The 22002-nt window shown below is 28.4% G+C and overlaps 2 protein-coding genes across 9 annotated transcripts; one reads left to right on the plus strand and one right to left on the minus strand.

Moving 5' to 3' along the window:
• Window positions 1–356: 356 nt before the first annotated feature.
• On the plus strand, window positions 357–17546 carry LOC143349993 (uncharacterized). 7 transcript variants are annotated; one of them, XM_076781718.1, is made up of 17 exons: window positions 359–1027; window positions 1627–1789; window positions 2008–2171; window positions 5747–5929; window positions 6375–6717; window positions 7132–7901; window positions 8006–8677; window positions 8762–8913; window positions 9080–9254; window positions 9514–9600; window positions 9805–10053; window positions 10130–10273; window positions 10355–10465; window positions 10822–10944; window positions 11063–11143; window positions 12660–12902; window positions 16862–17546. In XM_076781718.1, exons 2-17 carry the CDS (start codon window positions 1642–1644, stop codon window positions 16880–16882), a joined length of 3666 nt encoding a protein of 1221 aa, XP_076637833.1. In that variant the 5' UTR covers window positions 359–1027; window positions 1627–1641; the 3' UTR covers window positions 16883–17546. The 7 variants fall into 7 exon arrangements, with proteins under 7 accessions (XP_076637832.1, XP_076637833.1, XP_076637836.1 ...); XM_076781720.1 differs by lacking the exons at window positions 12660–12902; window positions 16862–17546 and adding exons at window positions 14647–14686; window positions 15857–16792 and having other exon boundaries at window positions 362–1027; XM_076781722.1 differs by lacking the exon at window positions 12660–12902 and adding an exon at window positions 14647–14686 and having other exon boundaries at window positions 367–1027.
• Window positions 17547–18154: 608 nt separating this feature from the next.
• Window positions 18155–21972, minus strand: Ints11 (integrator complex subunit 11). Of its 2 annotated transcripts, none has more exons than XM_076781732.1 (4): window positions 21286–21425; window positions 20795–21213; window positions 19693–20517; window positions 18155–19176 (listed from the first exon to the last, which is right to left on the minus strand). In XM_076781732.1, the coding sequence occupies exons 2-4, from the start codon at window positions 21191–21193 to the stop codon at window positions 18886–18888; spliced, it is 1515 nt and encodes a 504-aa protein (XP_076637847.1). In that variant the 5' UTR covers window positions 21194–21213; window positions 21286–21425; the 3' UTR covers window positions 18155–18885. The 2 variants fall into 2 exon arrangements, with proteins under 2 accessions (XP_076637847.1, XP_076637846.1); XM_076781731.1 differs by having other exon boundaries at window positions 18157–19176; window positions 20795–21217; window positions 21286–21972.
• Window positions 21973–22002: the final 30 nt, after the last annotated feature.

A 22002-nucleotide genomic window follows, 5' to 3' on the forward strand; every position in this document is an offset into this window, starting at 1 on the left:
AAAAAAGAAGAATTGTATTTTAATAGTTTTCAAGAAAACAGTTTATAACATCTTATGTAGGGCACCTTGTGTATAGCTCTTGATGGCAGTATTGTGTAGTGATCGAATCTTATGTTTTATTAAATTGGTCAGTATGTTTTTAGTATTCGGAATTGACATAGTGTCATACAAACGTATCGACCAGCGTGGCCGCGTGGCCAGATCGGGCATAATTAAGTACATCAAAAACGAGAAGAGCGACGATGAATTTGTTATAGCCTTTAGCGGAGCGATGGGGAAAGCAACGCATCCATTGCACGAGTCGTGTGTATGTGAGCAAAGCAGTTCGTAAAACTTCGGGGAATCGAGAAAGAAGGCGAGTATGAGTCTTTCTTTCTTGCTTTCGACACAGCTGAAATCCGAATAATTGTCAGCAACCGACATTCGTTTCTCGACTGCCATCGTTCATTTCAGCTGTTACAACAGCAAGAAGGACAGGTTCACACTCTCCTTCTTTCTCGACTTCGCGAAGTGCGGAGCTCATATACACACGGCCCGTGCGGAAGTATATGTCTAATTCCCCACCACTCCGTTAGACGCTAAGGAAGTTCGTCGTTACTAGTGTCGCCATCGATGCACTCAATTATGCCAAATCTGACCACATTGCTGGCCACATTGGTATCGACCCTTTCATGTGTGCCATGTAATGTGTCAGTGGTCATGAATTAAATTAGGTTATCAATTATTTACTGTCGTTAATTGTCATCGACAATTAATATTATTCGTGGATGAATTTCGTTCTTATTTATGCGAGTGTTTTGCATACGTGGCAAGATTTGCCACCAATCAGAAAACGCGAGTTTTGATAGGCGTGGCTTGGAACACGTATACTTGCCTCTACGTCCGGCCGCCATAATTCTTGAGAAGAAATCGTCGTGCGTGAATTCTTGTGGGATCACTTGGGATTCTTTGTAGACAAACATAGTACGCTGTTCATTTTACATTCCTTGGTGGAAGCGGTCTACTGAAAATATTTTTAGTGAGCAGTGTAAGTCAAATAATTTAACTAATTCCATTAATTTAATACAATGTTAATACAACACAAATCATTTTGCCGGTGTTAACAATTCGTGAATTAGTGTAGAAGAATTCGGTTCATCTCGGGCGATTGTGTCGATGATCCGCTTGTCATCCATATGTCATTTTCATCGTACTTTTTCTCAAAACTTTCACCCAATGAATTATGTTATTGTAGACCACTTTGTGCTATATTATTACATCTTATAAGCTCTGTAGAATGTATACGAAGATTCTATGTAATATTTTTATATCTGTAGAATTAATTAGCAATGTGTATTTCAATGGATTAAAGTATGTATTTTAATTGATTATGCATATGTGTGGCTGATTAATGATATTGAACGTGGTGATAGAATCCCCTGAAAGAAGAACTGCTACAGAAAATTATGTGTGCTTCAAATTTCTTGCAAATAAATTATAGTTAGAAGTGAACATTATAAAATGTTATGCAGTTACATGTTCAGCAAATTCTTCTATTATAAAATATTAAAATTTTGAGAGATTATATCTAGATCCAAATCATCATTAAGAGTAATGAATCATGATAAAAATATTGTACTTTTACAGATAGGGATAGGCAAAATGGATCTCCAGACAGGATTAGTTTGCATAGCAGTGGTAGTTATTTCTGCAGTAGTTATTGTTTTAGTGTCAATGTTTGGTATAAAAGAAAAGTCTTATGAAGAGGCAATAGCTGAACAGAGAAAACTTCCTGATGACCTTTTATTAAGTATGTATGACTGTGTAATATAATTTTATTATAAGACATTTTTTTTTAAAAGATGTACTATTTATTTTTTATTACTAATCCAACATTTTTTCCTGAGAAAGTAAATTATAACATTGCATTAAATGAACAATTTCTTAATTTTTAAATATTTGTGTTAAGATCAATATGCATTTTGTATTAATTAATATGAAAATATATATTTTCTATATTGCTTATAGGTAAGAAAGATAAAGGTAAAGAAAAGAAACATAAGAATAAGGCAGGAAAAAAAGTGAAAGAAAAGAAAGAAGAAAAGGATGAAAAAGATGATAAAGAAGAAAAGTCTGAGCATGTCCAATTTGAAGAAAACCCTAAAATATTACCTTTAGAACCATTAACACGGGTAAGCACATTTATAAAATTTATAATTTCGTTTATAATGCTCAATTTATGCAAATAATTTCTATACAGAATATTCTTAATTTCTATTTTTTAATAATCTTATCTTCTTGGAAAATATATAAAACAATTGGTGCTAATTAACACTTTGCAGACGGTCAACTCATATATGTGACTCAAAAATGTGGAGAAAGTGTGTGTGTGCCTGAGTGCGTGTGCGCGCGGGTGCGTATGCGTGTGTGTGTTCAGAATTTGATACCTTAGAGTGCTATGTGGTGATATACATATATAGATGATATAGTGTGTGCAGTGAGAAATTACCTGCAAACCATTCCGTCTGCAAAAGGTTAAAACTACTAATTATACTTAGAAATAAATAGTAAAATTGTATTTTTAAATGTACATTGTGGTACCCAACATGAATTGGAATACAAATAAAATTGTTGTATTGTTGCATCATATGTCATTGATAATAATAATGAAGTCTGTTGATACAACTAAAAAAGTTTAATTGAAATAATTATAGTTTTTTTATTAATCATTTATTTATGTAGAAAATGATAAGAATTTTTATTATTTCGTTAGAAGATATAGTAATATTTAATTTTAAATAAAACACATTATTTATGCATTATGCTATTATAAATTAGCTTTTCTGTAAACTTGTAAACGCTTTTTGCATGTTAAATATTTTTGTGTTAACAATTATTACATAACTATAAAACTGAAAACACGTGCGCTTTTTTATTCTTATGTTTCCGTATATTGCCATCACACGTGCGCTTTTCTATTCTTATGTTTTCATATATTTCATGCATGAAATATGGTATGCTTACATATTGTATGTCATTTAAGGTCTTTCTATTCATAACGTATTGTATTTCCATCTGGGTGTCATACATTTGTAAAGACTAATTGTTACATATTAATATAACTCTTTATAATTCTTTACAATAACATATAAAATTACTTATCACACACATTTAATATATCATTCTATATAAACTATACAGTTAATTTGTATGGTTTAAAAAATGGACTTGTACCAGTATTCTACTGCTATTTTACAGTTATTCCTTCATAACACTTTCATAAAAACTGAAATACAGAAATATAGGTATGATTTCATATTGCTATATTCCCCTATTTCATTACAATTCTCAAGATTTGTTTTATGTAAAGACTTAAAATCGGTACTATTTTCTTATCGCAATCATGTTACCAGTCCCTCACACCGAAAACGATATAGTACCGAAATTGCTGCAATACCAAAACCAAAATAATTATCACCAATCTGTACCGGTGACGAGAGCGTGAAGATTGATAATTTCAATAATCGAAATACCGCTAATTATTTTCGTTTTCGGTAATATATCGGTTTCCGTATAGCTTTGCTCGCATTGTATCGGTATTGAGTCCCTGGTTAAAATAAGGTGAACTTATCGAAAAATTATATTTTTATTGATTTCGATAAGGTTGAGATATATTAGGGTCATTATTTTCAGCAACTTTTTCTTTTACATATATGTGAAAGTCAGCCTTATTTTTTGAGATATCTAAAAAAAACTTTTTTTACTACTATTCCATTGAATTTTGCTTTCATATACATACGTATATGAAATATATGTATTTATACGCGTTCGTGATAACATATGCATTAACAGTTGCTTATCTACTACTTCTATAAACACATTACAGTAACCGGCAACCAATATGTATAATGGTTGAATTTAAAGATCATACTTAACCAGTTTCAATGATTATGAATTTTGGCTTGCCAATCTCGCATGCATAAAAAAAAGTTTATTTTGTTTAAAGAATTATATCTTTATTCTATTATCATTGTCCATTTTTCTTTTTTATTATTTCTCTTGTTGTATGAGCATAAAAACAATTTAATCTTTTCTGATACGTGCGAGAATCGACGTTGGTTTAATTTGGTCTTTAAGTTTACTTGTTATACATATTGATTGTAGATTATCGCGATATATATATTTATGGAAACAGTAGATACGTAGTAGAGATCTCGAATGTGAGTTAAGAGCTCACACATACACTGCCATATTTAATTGCATACCGAAGGTAATGTAACACAAAGGGAATAGTTATTTAAAATAACATGCTTCGTATTTGAAAATTATCGAAATTGGTGAAGATATAGTATTCCGATAAGTTTACCTAAGATAACATTTGTGTACCTAAATATTGATATTTTTAAAAATAAATATTAAAAATTTGTTTTTGTCCTTTGTTAATAATTACTGTAGCATTATTGTTTTTTGTTCAATCGCTGTTAGTTTTAAGGGTATAAATTAATGCATAGTAACTGCTCACTCCTATATCAATGTAGGGAACTAATTAATGTTTTCCCTGTTTAATTCTGCAAATGCTGTGTATATCTTTCTTTTATTAAGCTTCATATACATTATATTTAAATGGACAATTTTTTTCATGGAAAAACTACTTCTAAGTTTTTCATTTACAATAAATTTAGATGAAATTAAATTTGCTCATTGATGAACAAAATATCATGTGATTAAGTTTTAAAATACAAAAAAGGGTCTTAAAAAATAAAACCAGCAATTGAAAAATTTTATGATCGATCGATTTTCATTTGTTATGTGTAAATTTTGGATGAAATTAAATTTGCTCATTGATGAACAAAATATCATGTGATTAAGTTTAAAAATATAAGAGAGCCTTAAGAAATAAAACCAAAAATTGGAAAATTTTATGATCGATCGAGCTTTTGTTATGTGTAAATTATAGTAACATATTTTTTAATATTTTTACAACTTTCTCTAAACCAGTATATTGTTTTAAGTTACACCATTTTATAATTTTATTGGCACAGACAGAATCATGCCTTGGTGAGTCAATTTATGTCATAATGTTGCATATATAATAGAATATTTTTATTAAAATATTTATTGTGAATAATTTAGTGCAATCTATATATATAACCTCAATAAATGTTTGATATATCTGATAAAGACAGAAACGGAAAAAATTCAATAATTCTAAGTAAAATGAAAATGAAAAAATATTCCAATTTGATAAACTAGTATCATTTAATTTAAATACAGTTAAAGTTACTTTCTCATCTATGGACCATTGATAAATGGTTCTAGAACCTCAAGATTAATTTCTATAAATAACTGTTTCATGCTTTGTACTGTTACTTTATCACGTAGATTAGAACTAAGTAAACCAACAAAAAGTTATAATTAAATTAAAAACTGTTTAAAAAATATTATTAAATGAAAATTACTCTTTTTACTGCCATTGTATAAGATAAAACATTTCTGTGCTAATATTCAAAGAGGTAATGATGCAGTAGATTTATTAATTTCAGGTATATGTGTTTACCAAGACGTCAAAATAAATACAATTTTAAGGTGATAAATAAATTAGCTAATATTAACATATATAGAACAAAATTTTGTTATATTTATATGTCCATTTTAATATAATGTAAAGTTACATATTTATTATCATAGCTGGAAAATTTATTTTTTTTCTTCTCTTTTTACTTTTTCAATGAATGGGGAACATTTTATATGTACATTGGAATTATAGGAGGGTAGTAAAGGAAGTAAGAAGAAAAGCAAGTTTGAAAAACTAAAGCCAATTCTTGTAAATAAAGATGAGCCACTGGTTATTGTGACTGACTTAAGTCCTTCACAACCTCCCTTAGTGGAGACTAACCATTTTGACCTCATTCAACCAAAGGATGACCTTGAACTCATACGGAGTCATAGTGTGAGTGAATTGCTTTTGGTAGAATATTGAACCATATACTGCATTTCATTCATTTTACATATTTTGCATAGCTTGCTTCTTCTATAATACAAAAGCTGTATCTTTAAGTAGTTTTAATGCTTATCTAATATTGCTATACTATTTTTCAAATTTATGTATGTTTACAATCATGAAGTTAATGGATATTCAACTTTTTACAAATACTTTCGTAAATGGGAATATAAAAAAAGCAGATTTTTAAGTTATTGTTCTAAATTTAGTATTTTTCTGTTATAATATTGCTAGTGTAGTAGAAAGTTATTTCATGTTTATATATGTGTGTCATGTGTGAAACTGTATTAACAAGTAATTTAATACAAAAATAACTCGTGTATTTTATTACTGTTTTTTAAAAACAGTAAATATTTTGTATAATATAAATGTTTAAATGTTCTTTCTGAAATAGAAAGAAAATTTACATCAGATCAGTCAATCTGAATCTGTTGCAAATAAGTCTCCAAAGGAAACTCCAACAAAGGCAAAGAAGAATGCAAAAGACTCTGTAAAGAAGAAGGATGAAAATAGTAAGGAAGAGAAGAAAGATGAAAAAAAAGAAACAACTGCCTCCATTAATACAACATCAGTTATTAATAAAGATGCTGTAAAGGAAACAAAAGACATTAAAGAACAGAAAGAAAGTCTGGTTAAAGATGTAAAAGAAATAGTAAAAGAAATTGCACCATCTACCCAACTTCCAAATAAAGAATCCAAAAAGACAAAGAAGAAGAATGATATTCTAGCTCAAATTGGTACATATGCTAATTATATTATATTACTGAGTAAGAATATTCATATTTGCTAGAAAAGTATTTTAAAGTATTGACAAAATTGGTTAAATATATCTAAATGTGGTAAGGAACATACCATGAGCACAGCAAAGCAGATCTTTCTGAAATGTTTTGGAATTTGGCTGAAGTAGGGTCAGTTCTTTTCTTTTTGCAGGCTAATGAAAATGTCTGTACTGTCAAAGTTATTTTATAAAATAATAACTTAATGTATTTTTTATTTTCATAAAAAAAAAAAAAACGAATTTTATGTTATTTAGTGTCTGATTCTAGTATTACTGATATTCGTATTTGGATCATAATTAATTAATATAGAAATGATCTATATAATGATTTACATGTACAGACATTTTCTGATAGTCAGTATTTTTATTTTAGGTGGAGACAGAGATGCTGTTAATGTATCTCTCTTGATGCCTTTGGTTCAAAAAGCTGAACTTAGCCGTTCTGAAATACAAATTCTCATTGATCAGCTTTTGAATAAACAAATGGATAATCCATCAGAACACTCGGAGTGGACAGAAGGCCGTGCAGACCCAGTTATTAAATTAAAGAAACAACTGGCAGAAAAAGAAAAGGCTTTCGCGGATGAACATGAAGCAAATATTGCATTTCAAAATAAACTGAAAGAATTACGAGCTGAACTTAATTCTGAAAGATCTAGATTATCAGCTAGCGTGAGACAACTAGAAGAAGCATTAAATACTAAGGTTACAGAAACTCAAACTTTACATACGCGTATGCAACACATTTTGGAAAGTCATGCTGCTGAAAAACAAGGTTTCACAAGACAGATTGAACAATTGCAAGCTAAAGTAAATGAAAATGCTGCAATTATTCATAAAATGCAAGATCAAGGACAAACTCAGGGCCATTTACAGCAAGAATTAATAGCACAGCGCAAACAAATGGAAGTTCAATTTGCACAAATGCGTGAAAGCGAAAATGCATTAAAAGCACAGCTAGCTCAAAAACAATTAGAGGTACAAGAATCACAAAATGAATTACAAGAAACTTGCGAGAGTAGTGCCGCTGAAATAGAAATGTCACGACGACAGTTGGAACACATACAAGAGCAGTTTGTGCGCGCGGATGTACAATTGCAACATTTCAAAGATACATTGCAAGAAGTTGCTAGGCAACTTGAGGTAAGAAAAATTATATACATACATTATCTATTTACTTAAAACCTGAAATTTAATAGATTTAATTCAATAATTTACTAATCAAATGTTTACATTCATTTATGTAGGAATCTCATCGTGCTAATGGTGATTTAGATCATAGATTGCAAAACGCACATCGTCGTGAACAAGATCTCCAGAAACAAGTAAACTCATTACAAACAGAATTAAATACTGTACAAGCAGAGGCTAACGACGTTTCTACGTTAAAAGCTGAATTAAATAAAGCCCAGTCTGAACTAGTAAAATTAAAATCTGAATTGTCAGTTTCAATGAACGAGACACAATCTGAAGCAGCTGAAATTGCAACTCTTAAAGTGACATTAGCGAATAAAGAAGAGGAATTGATAAAATCTCAAGATGAACTTAACAATATAAAAATTGAGTTGAAACAATCGATGGAAAATGCAACACAGTTGGAAGCATATTTGAATGTTGCGCAAGAGAAAGTGGATATGACAAAAGCTGAATTTGAAAAAGCAACAGAAAGTCTGAAGAAAGTACAAGGTGAAGTTAATGGGTATCAAAGTGAAATGCAGAAATTAAAGGAAGAACTAAAACAAACACAAACTGAATTAGAAAATACTCGCGCAAAACTTACACCTGCAAATGAAACGGCAAATGAAATGAAAATGTTAAAAGTAGAAATGAATAAATTACAAAATAATGAAATGAAATTAAATGAAACACAATTACAGATTACACGGTTACAAGAAGAAAATGATAGACTTTCTACACAGGTATTACTCTTAAAACATAAGCAGCGTTTATTAATTATAATTTAAAATTACATTTTACTTGATGTGCATATCATTATTTTTTAGCTCATAAATTTCACAGAGTTTCAAAAACAACTTAAACAATTACAAGAAGAAAATGAATCATTAGCTTCCCAGTTAACGGCAATCGCTGAACGACCAGCTGCAGAAGGCCGAGAAAATGGAATCGATGATAACATTCAAAAAAAAGAAACTTTGTACGTAGGTGCACGCACTAAGCGTAGTATTCGTACAATGACGAATTTTAAAGAAAACATTGTATATTTGTGTAAAAATTGATTGTTGACATAAATATACAATATTTTATTTAAAATTGGTTTATGATTTAACATACAGATATTTGTATGTGAATTTTATTTGAAGGTTGGTCCAAAAGGAGAATCAACTAGATGCCTTAAAAACAGAATTGACACATAAAGAAGCAGAACTTAAACAATTAAATGCTCAAGTTGATGCTTTACGAAGTGATCTAAACAGTCACCATAGTCTTGCTGCCCGATTGAGTGATGATTTAGAAGCACAAAGATCCAAAAATAATGTAAGTTGTAGTCTACTTATGAATAAGTCCGTAGCTAAAAATTGTTTCAATTCATATCTATTAATATTATTAATACGTAAAAGACAGGTTTAATCAAATATTTTCGTAATTTTGTTTTTTGTATATTCGTACAATTAGTTCTTATTGCTTCCATCACTTTACCAACTTTTTACTATTTTTCAACTTTAAATTTTTTAACTTATATATAAACGATTGCTATTCTGTATATAATACCGATCATTTTTTATGACTAAAACAGGAGTTGCGTATTAAAAACTGGAAAGTGATGGAAGCTCTTTCTGCTGCTGAATTGCGTGCTAAATCTAATAATGGAAAAAACTTTGATGTAAGTCTCCATTTGATATATTTTAGTTTTCTCTTTCGAAATTTGCTATTGATTTCTTATTATTTCTTATCATTGTTGTATATGGGATAAAATTGAAAAATCATTTTTTACTTCTTTTAACTTTTTATATACTATACTAATATTTTTTGTTTGTTTTGATGCAATTTGTAAGATTTAAACAAATGACTGTTTTTTCATTATTAGGAAATTATACAAAAAATCAAAATAGAACAAGAAGAATTAACAAAAGCTTTCCTACAAAGGATATTCCCAGAAATAAAAGTATCTGAAAAATCACATGATCAATGGCTTAGACTTTTTGAGGAAAAAGTAAGCACAGTTTTGAGTGAATTAAAGAAAAAAAATGTAATTGACAAACATTCAGAGATGGAAAAACAAAATAAAAACTTACAAGACATGGTTTCACATTATAAACAAATTATTGACGATACAGTAGGTATTTCATCGATTATGGTACTGTTCAATTCAATGTAAATTTATATTATATTTATTGATAACAAACTTACAGGAAGCTATGCTTAATAAACTTCAAAGTCATGTGGAGTCAGAAGAAGCAAGGTGGGAATCTCAACTTCGGCAAAAGGAAAACGAAGTTGCAAATCTTAGGATTGAATTAAGCGAACTCATGAATAAATTAAATACAAATGAAATGGTAGATTTCAAGCATTTATATCACAAATTCAAAATTAATAAATTCAAAAAACGTGTAAACGCATTTTTTATATATGTATAGGTTCAAGTCAAACTAGTGGAGTTGGAAAGTAGGTTAAAAGATGCCGAATCTTTTAAAGAACAGGCTGATGCTGAATATTGGAGCACAGTAGTATTGGAAAACCTTAAAAAGGTAAGTGATTTTTAAAATGTTAGGTTATTTGGAAAGTTCGTTTCATATTTCCCGAAGTATGTTTTCAAATTCATACTCTCCGCGTTGCTATAGTAACCGGTTACTATGGTAATAAACAAACATTCCGGCAACCAGCCTTCTCTGGTTGATGACCTCATCTCCGCATCACTAGTGATACGCCTGCGAAAGTAGTAACTGAACCGGAGCACCACCCAAGAAAGGTACTATTATAAACATCTTCAACCAAATGAAACATGATAAACTTTCCGAACAACCTAATACATGCATATATTAACAAGAATATATCAAATTAATATTATACTTATTTTTATAAACTATATATATACTTATTATAGGAAAAAGCGCAATTGACAGAAGAACTTCAATCAGAGTGTAATAAGAGAACAACGTTGGATGCAGAAGTAATCAAGTTGCGTTCTCTAGTTGCACAACTTCAACAAGAAGTATCACAACTCAAGGTGCAAAATATATATAAATACAATTAAAATTTAAACAAAACTACTATAAATAAACAATTTTAGAATATTATAGTGCTTTTAACCGAAAAAATGTGTTAAATTAGTTTTTTGATTTTAGAACGAGGTTAGTGAAGGTTGTAGCAGTTCAGAACAGTCAATCTTAAATGGCCCACCAACTTCTGAGTGTCCTAATTCTCAGGTTAGTATACATTGACTTTAAATGTTTCGTAAGTGTCCTAATTGATTTTTGTCCAGTGCCTTTTGTACACAAATTCTTAAAGCTTATAACGGTAACAACAAAAGTTATGGCTATAACGCGAAACTGAGAAACCACGCAATGCTGTAAAACATTGACATGACGTATTAATTATAATCAAATTCTGCAAACAATGACTAACAAACGATTTTTGTGTTTATCATTGTTTCACTAAATGTAATAATTGTATAACAGCTGCATATACAAATATTATTTTGTAAAAGTCAGTTAAATATTGTAAGCAATTTTGTAAAGTATATATTGTACGTATATGCAATTTTATTATTTTTTTTTTATTCAAAATATGAAACTCACTTAATGAAATATTTTTCGGGTTTCTATCATATTTAATTGTCTTTTACAGAGTATTATCTATAAGGAACTTATTATGTTTATTAAATATGCATTAATATAGATAATTATGTTAATAAATTAATGGGGAATGCATAATAATGATATTAAATAAGTTAAATTTTATTACATTTTATTTTATTAATATTAGCAGCAGAGAAGTCCAAAGAATCTTATTTTAGAATGTTATAACTGCTTATTTATAATATTTATCAGATATTTAAATAAATAGAAACCTTATATGTGGTGTTATTGTTTATATGTTATGATTTAATATCTATAACCGAAATCTTGGTTCATAATTAATATTTGAATTGAATTGTTTCAAAATATTCAATAATGCCACATTCCATTTCTACGTAAAAAATGGTGTATATTCAATGAAACTTTAAAGGGTATACAGTAAACATTAATAATGTATCGATATGACTTTTGAGCACAGGGATTAGTTTGCTGATGTTACTTATTAGTAACAAAAGTTATTTATAGATATTGTATACATAACTTTGTATTTAGAAAAGTGATAATTTAGAAAATAAATATTTTTAAAATGATCAAGAAATGCAATTTTAAACATGATGTTTTCATTTTGGATACCTAACATGAATATTAATTTTTTTTTACTATTACTGTTTAACCGTTTTATTAAACATTTTACTATCTCTAAAGAAAAAGTCATGTCCATTTCAAAGTAAGTATTGATTATTAAAAAAATATAGTGTACTATATATTTATAGATACAACTTATGTCTCAATGTATTCAATAATTTATTTGTTAACCATAAAAATTCTTTAATAATTCTGTAGAAAAGTAAAAGTTTTTGAATTCTATCGCTTTTCTAAGTGCAAAGAAATTTTATCAAGCATACATTATTTTGAAATACCATTAAGAAACATGTGAATTGGTTTTTAGAATGTATAAGAAGATAAAGTTTTTATCAAACGAATATGTATCAGCAATTTAATTGTTGTGTATCATTTAACTTCTAAACCATTTTTTAAATAACAATTTTGCAAATTTTTCTTTATTCTTGAATAAAAATTTAATAAATTGTCGTTGCATAATATAATGTGTGGAGAGTTAAATAATAATATGTCTGAAATGCAGCCTCCACTAGCAGCACAGACTCTGATAGCTGCATTAGAAAATACTCTTCTCAAGAATACAGAGTTCGCAAATTGTTCTGTTACCAAGCCCATCAATTCGGTTCAGTCTCAACAAGAAATTGACAACAGCCCCCTTTCTACAAAATACTCCTCCAAATCTTGTCATATGACAGATCACAACACACAGGCTAGCTGGAATCCATTGATGGGCCAGCAGCATAAAAAGCACAAGAAAAAAAGGAAGGTAAACTCCAAAATTATGAAAGAAGAAACAAATATTATTGGCTCTATTACCATATAGGTGCACTTCAATTAGTTATTGAAATGTGAGATGTTTTTATTTGGATTCAGTATTACAAAGAATGTTATTTAAAATAATGAATGACGCGTTTTATTATTTATTACTCTTATGATTATTATTATGACAAAGAAATTAATTTTTAATTTTTACTATTAAAAAATATTAAATGTTGCAGTATCTTGTACAATTTTATTAAACAATATGTACTTTTAAAAAATGAGTCCGTTAACTAGAGATTTCATATAATAGTAGTGTTTACATTTCTTACTTTTATCTATATATATTTTTAATATATTATACATAAAATGGTAATAGTTCCTTGTGATAAATTTGAGTCCTGTCTTATAATTTCATTGTCATATTACTGAATATTATTTGTGTAATCTGTATTTTGAAACAGTATTTTGTAGTAGACTCATTTAAATATTTCAATTTAATTGTTCCGTTATTTATTGTGGCTGTATTCGTAAAGGTATTAAAAACAATCATAATTACCAGTGGCATGTAGTTATACATAATCTTGATCAATTTATGTATATATAAATATGTTCTGTAATTGCAGATACGTATGCATATATGTACACGCGTGCGCGCGCGCGAACACACACACACACACACACAGAGAAAGAGAGAGGATGTTCGGCCACCCCTGGGAAAAATTTTAATGGGAGATTCTAGAGGTCAAAATAAGACAAAAATCGAGAATATTAACTTATTGATTGAGGCTTCATTAAAAAGTTATTAACGTTTAAAGTTCCGCTCGTAGAACGGCAGTCTGCGAACAGCTGCATACGCGCGATAGTGGTTCTCACTCGGCGTGAGACACTCTACTTAGTTACGCATCGACAGTTTTACAGTTTTGTGAGTGAGAACCAGTAGGACCGACCTGCCTCAATTTATCACGTGCATGCAGCTATTCACAGATTGCCGTTCTACGAGCGGAACTTTAAACGTTAATAACTTTTTAATGGAGCCTCAATCAATAAGTTAGTATCTTTGATTTTCGTCTTATTTTGACCTCTAGAATCTCCCATTAAATCAAAAGACTTGTATTTATATGTACATACATATTTACACAAATAACAACTTCTAAATTGAAATTGAAGTACAAACAAGCAGTATTTCTAAGAGTTTCTTAATATTTTCTTACTTTTATATATTAAATTTGTTTAAAATTTATAAAAAGGTGGTTACAAATTAAACAACATTGTATCATTGTGCTAAATCACTATCTACATAATGGAAATATGTTATGTATTTACAATAATTTATTCATCCATGTATGTATTTTATTTTAACTTGTTCTTTTTTTTAAACAAATGGTCGAGTAGTGTATGTATGCAGAAAACATTCAAATTTATGTGCACACACAATTTTGTTTGTGTGACAGTCATGATCTTGTAGGAGATCATTACCAAAGTCTTCCTTACTACAAAACAAGTTTATTATTTAATTGGTAATCTTATCTAAGAAAATTTGGTGTGGACTGTAGTAACATACATATCCCTTTGTCCCAGTGTTTGTTTCATCAAAAAAGAAACAAATTTAACATTACTTTTGAATACCAATTATTCAGACACAGCAGCAGTCATGATTCTCCGATTAATATGAAAATTTGACTTGACGTACAAAATCTCATGATATATTACAATGAATAACGATTTTGTTATTTTGATTGTTCTGACAGTCCACTAAGAAACCCATGGCAAAACGGCGCAGATTCGCAGGTATGCAAATCAAAACATGAGATTCTGGAACTTTTCTTTTTATTAAAAAGATTAATGGTAGACTGCTATTAGCAGTTTATGTCAGGTTTTACTATAAACATTTATTTTAAGAGATTCATTTATGTTGCACATGTTATATTTTTTGTAGTAGTAAAACATTACATTCTTACTTGAATGGGCACTATTCTATTATTTACTTATAATTGGTAGCTGTTCTTCAATCAAAGAATAACAAATATGTAATTTATTTATTGAGCTATTCTTGTAAATATTCAAGAAAAGTCTCAATGAATTACAATATATTAAGTTATATATGCTTAAATTTTTTTTAAATTTCAAGAAAATATAGTATCATTCTCTGAGTAATATTGATCATTAATATGTAGTATTAAAACTGTACAAAAATTAAATGATAATCAGCAATTGCTTAAGTTTTAGAATATTATTTTACACTACATCCTAAAAAAAGAGATCATTGCACCTTTGGTATTTTTAAATAGAAATATTGTTTAGAAAGTCAGTTGAATTAGACAATTTGTGTATAGTAATAAATTCATATATTGTATATACATTTGTAATTCAGTATTGATCAGGTATTTCATTTGAGCACATTAATCTTTAGTTATACATTATGTAATCAAATTTTGAGGTATACTTTAACTTTATATCACACTTGTATATATTTTATTCAAGAAATTTCCCAATTTCTTAGAGATGTGTTTATGAATAATTTTCTATTGTTAGTTTTTATAAGTTACAAGCTATTATAATGTACGTGTCCCCTAAAATATGTTGCACAGTGTTCAGATTTTGTTAGCTTTATATTCTCATTTATAACTATAGTGCATTTTGAATGTCTTGCATCTTGACTGTCCCAGCACATATGCAGTGGGAGATTAATTTTCTATCATTTTATTTAATTACACCGATTTTAAAATATTATAGATTAGTTTCAATTTCAATTGTTAATTTCAATGTATACTGAAAATATTATGTGTCATTGCAAAATACAATAATAGATATTTTTAAAATATATTTGTAACATGTGGACAGTAAAGAAGCTAAATAATTCGCCTAATGTCGATTATTCACTTATAGAAAGTGCAGTATTCCTTGTATTGATATAGAAACATTTATATAAAAATCAACAAAAGTGTATAATTTTACCAGTGCAGAAAGGAGTGCTGCGAAGACGACGGGTATCAAACAACATGCATAGCTACATGTGGATCAATTTTTATAAACACAAACACTGGGGTAAAGGGCACTCCATAAATAAATTTTATGTTTGCTCTATTTAATCAGTTACATGATTTTCCATCAACAATTTTTAATCATTATTATTTCTTTTTCTCATACATTTGCATTGCTTTTATTTGTTTTAATTAATTAATTTGTTTACAGATAGTACATGCATTGTTGGACATAACATAGTATATTTTTTTAGCAGCTGCAATATATTTAGTAAGCTACATGCTTATATAACAAATTGTATTTAGTGTTGTTCTGCTGAATTGTTAAATTTATGCTGTTTGAAAGTTTATAAATCAAATTTATTAAGTTGTGGTTAAACATAAAAGTATAAAATAAAACAATTTAATTGTATTTATCTCTAATTTAAAAAAATTTGAAACAGCATAAATATTGTATATTATTGTGCTTTACAATTTGTTTACTTATTTTTTGTTTGCGGTAATATACATGTATTTATGTGATCCTCACACATGCAATTAATATTTTGTTAACATTAAATTTTGAATATTGCTTTCTATGTATGGTGATGGATTTTGTCCAAATATAATAACATTGCGTGCTAATTTATTTACATATATTTATTGATTTGATGACAAATTTGTATAATTTATTTTTACGAAAGAAATGTTTAAAACATTCATATTTATCAATAAATTAATATAAATAAGCACGCAGGAAATCAATAGCTGCATATTCTTAACTTTCCAACAGATACACCCTAATCTAGTTTTCATTATAAAGTACAATACGTATGCAAATTAGTAAATATTAATGTTATTGAAATTAATTACTAATAAAAACAAAAATTCCATGTTTTGTATCTGATGGAACAAATATAAATGGTATTACTTTTATTTATATTTATACAACATATTTTGTAATACCAAACATTACAGTAAACTTCAATAATGCATTTTTCAGGGTGGATCAGAAAAAAAATAACTTCACAGAACAAGCTGCGCTAATTCTGTGCGAAATCAGATGATTCAGAAGGGAAATATAAACGAAATTGCATATGCTCCGACGTTATATAAGACATAAATGGTAAACTTTGCTACCAAGAAGACTAATATAATGAGAATATTATGAATAATGTTTCTTATAAAAAGAATATCATATTTTATTATATGGAAGAAAATATAAATGATGGAACTTTGTAGTTACAAGCTAAGAAATATTGAAACTGGTGTTTGTCATGGTTATGCAATTGGATAGATACAGATAGGCATAATTTAAGAATTATTGAAATCATATATTGTAAATTACAATGTAAGAATTTTTTTGTTTATATATTATGTTCTATAAGGCACGTTCAGATGTTTATAACTATTCTTAGCGCCTTCATAGTGTTTTATTTAAGATTCACTAATACATAAAATGATCCATAACATAAAGTGCATATACATTATTCTTTATAAAATGCACGATATTCAAACTATGAATAGTAAAACAAACACTTTTGTGTAATTCTTTTTTTATGAGTAGCAGACACCAGACTTTTAAATGATTTGCATATTGTTGAAGCATTTGTATACAAAGCTGAAAACGTTGATGAATTTATGTGCAATAAATAAGCATGATCATTTGATCACGCGTATAAAAAGAAGTATGTGTGTGTTCAATAGATGGCTTTTAAAAAGAATTTTAAGTTTACGAAAGCAACTTTAAATTTACGAAAAACAATTGATCTTTTAAAATTCACCAAAAAGACTAATTATGCACAACTACTGCAAACATGTAATGAAATCCGTTCAAAAGTATGCTTGAGCAGATTAAAATATAATAAAGTAAATAAGGTATATTGATAAATCTATGATTTAAATAATTTAAACCATAGAGATAAATCATGTATAATTGGGCATTTTAAAGAGCGTTTATTAAAATATTTTTGTTAGTTTATTTTTAAATAAACTATAATTTTTATTGTGCAATGAAATATCAGACAAATGATTAAGAATACTCTATTTATAATATATTAAGTACTTATTTCGTAAAATATAATTGCTTTGTTTATTTTACATAAAACGCGTATGTTTAGTTGTACACTGTACTTATTTGTACTTTATAGTTAGAAAAATAGAAACAGTCAATAAAAAATTTGTTTTATTTAACGTTAAATACTATGCAAGTTTAAATAATAATTCATTAGTACAACGAATGATATAATTTATTTAATTACGTTTTCAGAATCAAACAACATAATTATTGGCATTTACAGTTTTAATACATTCACTTTGATTTTCATTTGGTAACATCATTAGTGAAAATACAGTTATAAAAATATATGTATTTAGTTTTTATATTTTTGCTAATATTTAAATAAAGGAGTATTCTCAGCAAGAATAATGAGAGTACTATTTATGTATAAACTTGGGTCATTAAATAATACAGAGTATTATTGGTATTTTTATATAATAACTAATATAAATGAAAGAAACATGCAAATTAAAATTATAAAAATTATATCTTATACATAGTAATCAAATAGTTATTCTTGTACATTAATTCTATTTAGAATTCAACTAATAACTGTATATGTATATGATTCAATACAATGTAATTTTTCTTTAACATATGTATGTTTCAATTCAAATATTACAAAAAATATAAAGATTTACATATTTTAATATTGAGTTTAATATATTACAGTTAAATGAGATTTTTAATTTTTATACTACCTATTATGCATAAGATTTAACGTAAATCAATCAAGATTAATATTTTGTTATTAAAAACTACGTACACTTATTATAAAAATACATATAAAACTGGTCAATAACATTAGTTAGAATATAGCGAATATTATTTAAAATAGATGATATTTTATTAAAAATATATATACTCACTACTTACTGCAGTATCACAAGTTACAAAAATCTCTTGAAGTCTATCGTTTAATTTTTCGTTTGCTCTTCATGGCAAATTCTGTATTATTACATCATTACTTAATTCAACATTGTTTGTAAAAATCCTAGAATGTAACTACCTAAATCTTCATCTTGATTTGTCCACGAGACATACACACTTTTTTGATCATCTTCGTCACCTTCTACTTTTACTAAAACTGATTCAACAGATATTGATCCATCTGTTAACTGAACTGTCCAACCTAATAACCTTTCTTTTAGTGGTTGTAATAATTTTAAAGTTGTGGAATGCGCTGGACCAGGATCTCTTACTTGAACGGTAGATGTAAATCGTACTACATGTTTCATTATACCTGCTGCCTTTGTGACCTTAAATAAAATATTGGTTTTTTAAAGCTGTTCTTCCGAATGATACCTATGGTCGATATCGATATCGATATCGATATCGATATAAAATTTGGAGGGGTTGGAAGAAAAAGGGAATGAATACCAAATATAAAACTTTAATTTCGAAAATTTAATAATTTCCGAGATATTAGGTCCGGTTTAGATTTTTTATTTTATTTTGTTGTCGAGTGAAAAGTTGTTTGTAGCCCAAAGCGAGATAGATGGTTCCGCTGCACCGCTGAAACATTGGGTTTCTAGCGGAAATTTGATCGATGATGACGCGAATGCATGTCTACATGTTTAGACGACGACATATATGATTCCCAACATTTTTTTATTAATATTCTATTACGATACTATTTTATTCTCGAAGTTAAAATTTTATATTAGGTATTCATTTCCCCCTTCTTCTCTTCTTCAAATCGACCGCGAGTGCTATTCGGGAAAATGTTCTTTTTTTATTGTTTCTATATTTTTTTAATAACATGCAGTAATTACCTCATCTGCATCTACAAGATATGCTCCATCTTCTCGTAACATTAAAACACTGTGAAGTAATCTTCGTCTTTTAGGATCTGGCGGTAAAGCTGAATATTGTTTTGCTTCAGCTTTTAATAATGCTAAAGAAGCATCTACTGGTACTTTGGAAATAGTCGTAATAACACAAGTTTCTCCATTTGCAGGATTATAACAATTAGTTCCAAATTCTTGTTTAATTTTTTCTTTTAAGAATTCCATCTTAGCAAATTCTCCGTGTACTAACATAACATTTTTAGGTTCACAATATTGTATTAATTGCATAATACCTTTTGCATCAGCATGTGCAGAAAAGGACATGTATTCTACAGCCATTTTAACTTCAACTATTTGTCGATTTTCAAATTCAATTCTTCTAGAACCATTTAGAACTTTATGTCCAACAGTGCCTTGAACACAAAATCCAGGCATGATGACCATGTTTGATTCATTTGGAGCCCATTTTTTAAAAATTTGTAAAGATAGTCCAGCATGTAACATTCCTGGAGTAGCAAATACCACCATAGCTCCTGGATTATCAATATACGCTTTATCAAATGGTTTTATGTGTTTAAAATCAAACATATTTCGTTGTACAAAAGTTTTTTTGATTTTTTGATTAGTCCAAGTGATGAACATTTTATAATAATTGTTAGCTTTTTCAGTCAATCCTAGAGCAAAATATACGGGAACCTTTAAATTCATTCGCTCCCAATAGGTTTCTAATAATATACAAAGTTCTTGCGCACGTCCAAGAGCAAATACAGGAATTAATACTTTTCCACCCCTATCTATACATTCATGAACCTAAAAGAAATGAAAAAATCATTGAAACAGCTGTGTGTGGCTGCTCTATGTAATGATGAATAATTCTGTAACTAGCTCTGTCTTTTAAATTTGCACAATATTCAACTCTGATTAACTTAATTGCTATCAGAAAACTAGTTAAGAGTTATTAATAATATTACTTGAAAGAAAAATTGTATAATCTCTACTGAAATTTGATCTGTGTATGTAAAGTAACAATTATCATATTCAGATTTTGTTATTTTATCAAGATATGTTTGTAATTATGGAAGCATACTTTTTTTAAAAAGTCCCTTTCTCTGCATCTCTTAGAATCTCTAATAGTTGTTGCATATGTTGATTCTGATATTAGTAAGTCTGGTCTACATTTATCTATCCATGCAGCACCTAAATGTCTATCAGGAGTCATGTTATAATCTCCAGTGTATACAATTGACTGTGAACCAACAGAAATCCAAAACATTGCAGCACCAAGCACATGTCCTGCATAATATGCTTTTATTTCTAGCTCAGAATCAACCATTACAGATTGATGCAATGTAACAGCAATAACTTTTTTCATACAATCCTTTATCATTTGCGATGTGAAGAAATTACTTTCGCCTTTACGTTCCACAGCAACTTTTCTCATATCTTCAAGCAATATGGGTGCAATGGCTTTTGTTGGATGCGTCATATAAATTGGTCCAGTGTAACCTACCTGCACATGAAATTCATTGAAAGACTATATTTTAGCAGATTAAGTACAATTTATGTTTCTCAAGTTACCATTTCTGTAAAATAAGGTAGAGCACCACAATGATCTAGGTGAAAGTGTGAAATAATCACGCAATCAATATAATTAGTTGCTGGACCTTCTGGGACTATATATGAAAAGTCTGGAAATCGTCTTTCATCATTGAATCCCATGTGCATACCACAATCTAACATAATATTTTTTCCACCCATTGATACAAGGATACAACTTCTTCCAACATCCTGACCAGCCCCCAAAGGGGTGACTTTTATATCTGGCATTTTTCTAAATAATACACTAATTAAAGCAATTAATCACTTTGATCAATTATAAAATAACTTAGAATCGATGTAATAACACTTATTAATTACTATATATTTTTATATATAGTACTATATATTACTATATAATAGCAGTAAATTAATCTTTGCAGTGAAAGTTTTCATTCAATGAACGACTTCAAAATGATTTATTTGTGCGCTATTTAGAAGAGTCGGTGTATAAATATTTATCAATGATCCTTCATTTCATGTTTATTTTTCTTTTATCAAGGACAAATAAAATTGAAGTACCAACTTCAACGCATCATCATGTTATTAACGTCTATTTTCTAGCGTTTATGACGACACTTGCAACATGTACGTTCGAGCATCAGTCAGCCGACTAGTTATCTAGTAACGGTAACAAAGAATGATTAAACTGAACGCAAGCTGAAGGCAGATACGAACGATCAATGGCGGGAAGATTTT

The sequence above is a fragment of the Colletes latitarsis genome, chromosome 14 (assembly GCF_051014445.1).
Source record: "Colletes latitarsis isolate SP2378_abdomen chromosome 14, iyColLati1, whole genome shotgun sequence".
NCBI classification, from domain to species: domain Eukaryota; kingdom Metazoa; phylum Arthropoda; class Insecta; order Hymenoptera; family Colletidae; genus Colletes; species Colletes latitarsis.

What these genes read in the sequence shown, in the direction of transcription:
- LOC143349993 (XM_076781717.1), top strand. Translation starts at nt 1,642, where the DNA reads ATGGATCTCCAGACAGGATTAGTTTGCATAGCAGTGGTAGTTATTTCT. An exon ending in TGATATTCTAGCTCAAATTG is followed by an intron (nt 6,718 to 7,131) that starts GTACATATGCTA and finishes TTTTTATTTTAG; the next exon opens with GTGGAGACAGAGATGCTGTT. An exon ending in AATTAAATACAAATGAAATG is followed by an intron (nt 10,274 to 10,354) that starts GTAGATTTCAAG and finishes ATATATGTATAG; the next exon opens with GTTCAAGTCAAACTAGTGGA.
- Ints11 (XM_076781731.1), bottom strand. Translation starts at nt 21,534, where the DNA reads ATGCCAGATATAAAAGTCACCCCTTTGGGGGCTGGTCAGGATGTTGGA. An exon ending in AAAGGGACTTTTTAAAAAAA is followed by an intron (nt 20,518 to 20,794) that starts GTATGCTTCCAT and finishes CATTTCTTTTAG; the next exon opens with GTTCATGAATGTATAGATAG. An exon ending in ATCTTGTAGATGCAGATGAG is followed by an intron (nt 19,177 to 19,692) that starts GTAATTACTGCA and finishes ATTTTATTTAAG; the next exon opens with GTCACAAAGGCAGCAGGTAT.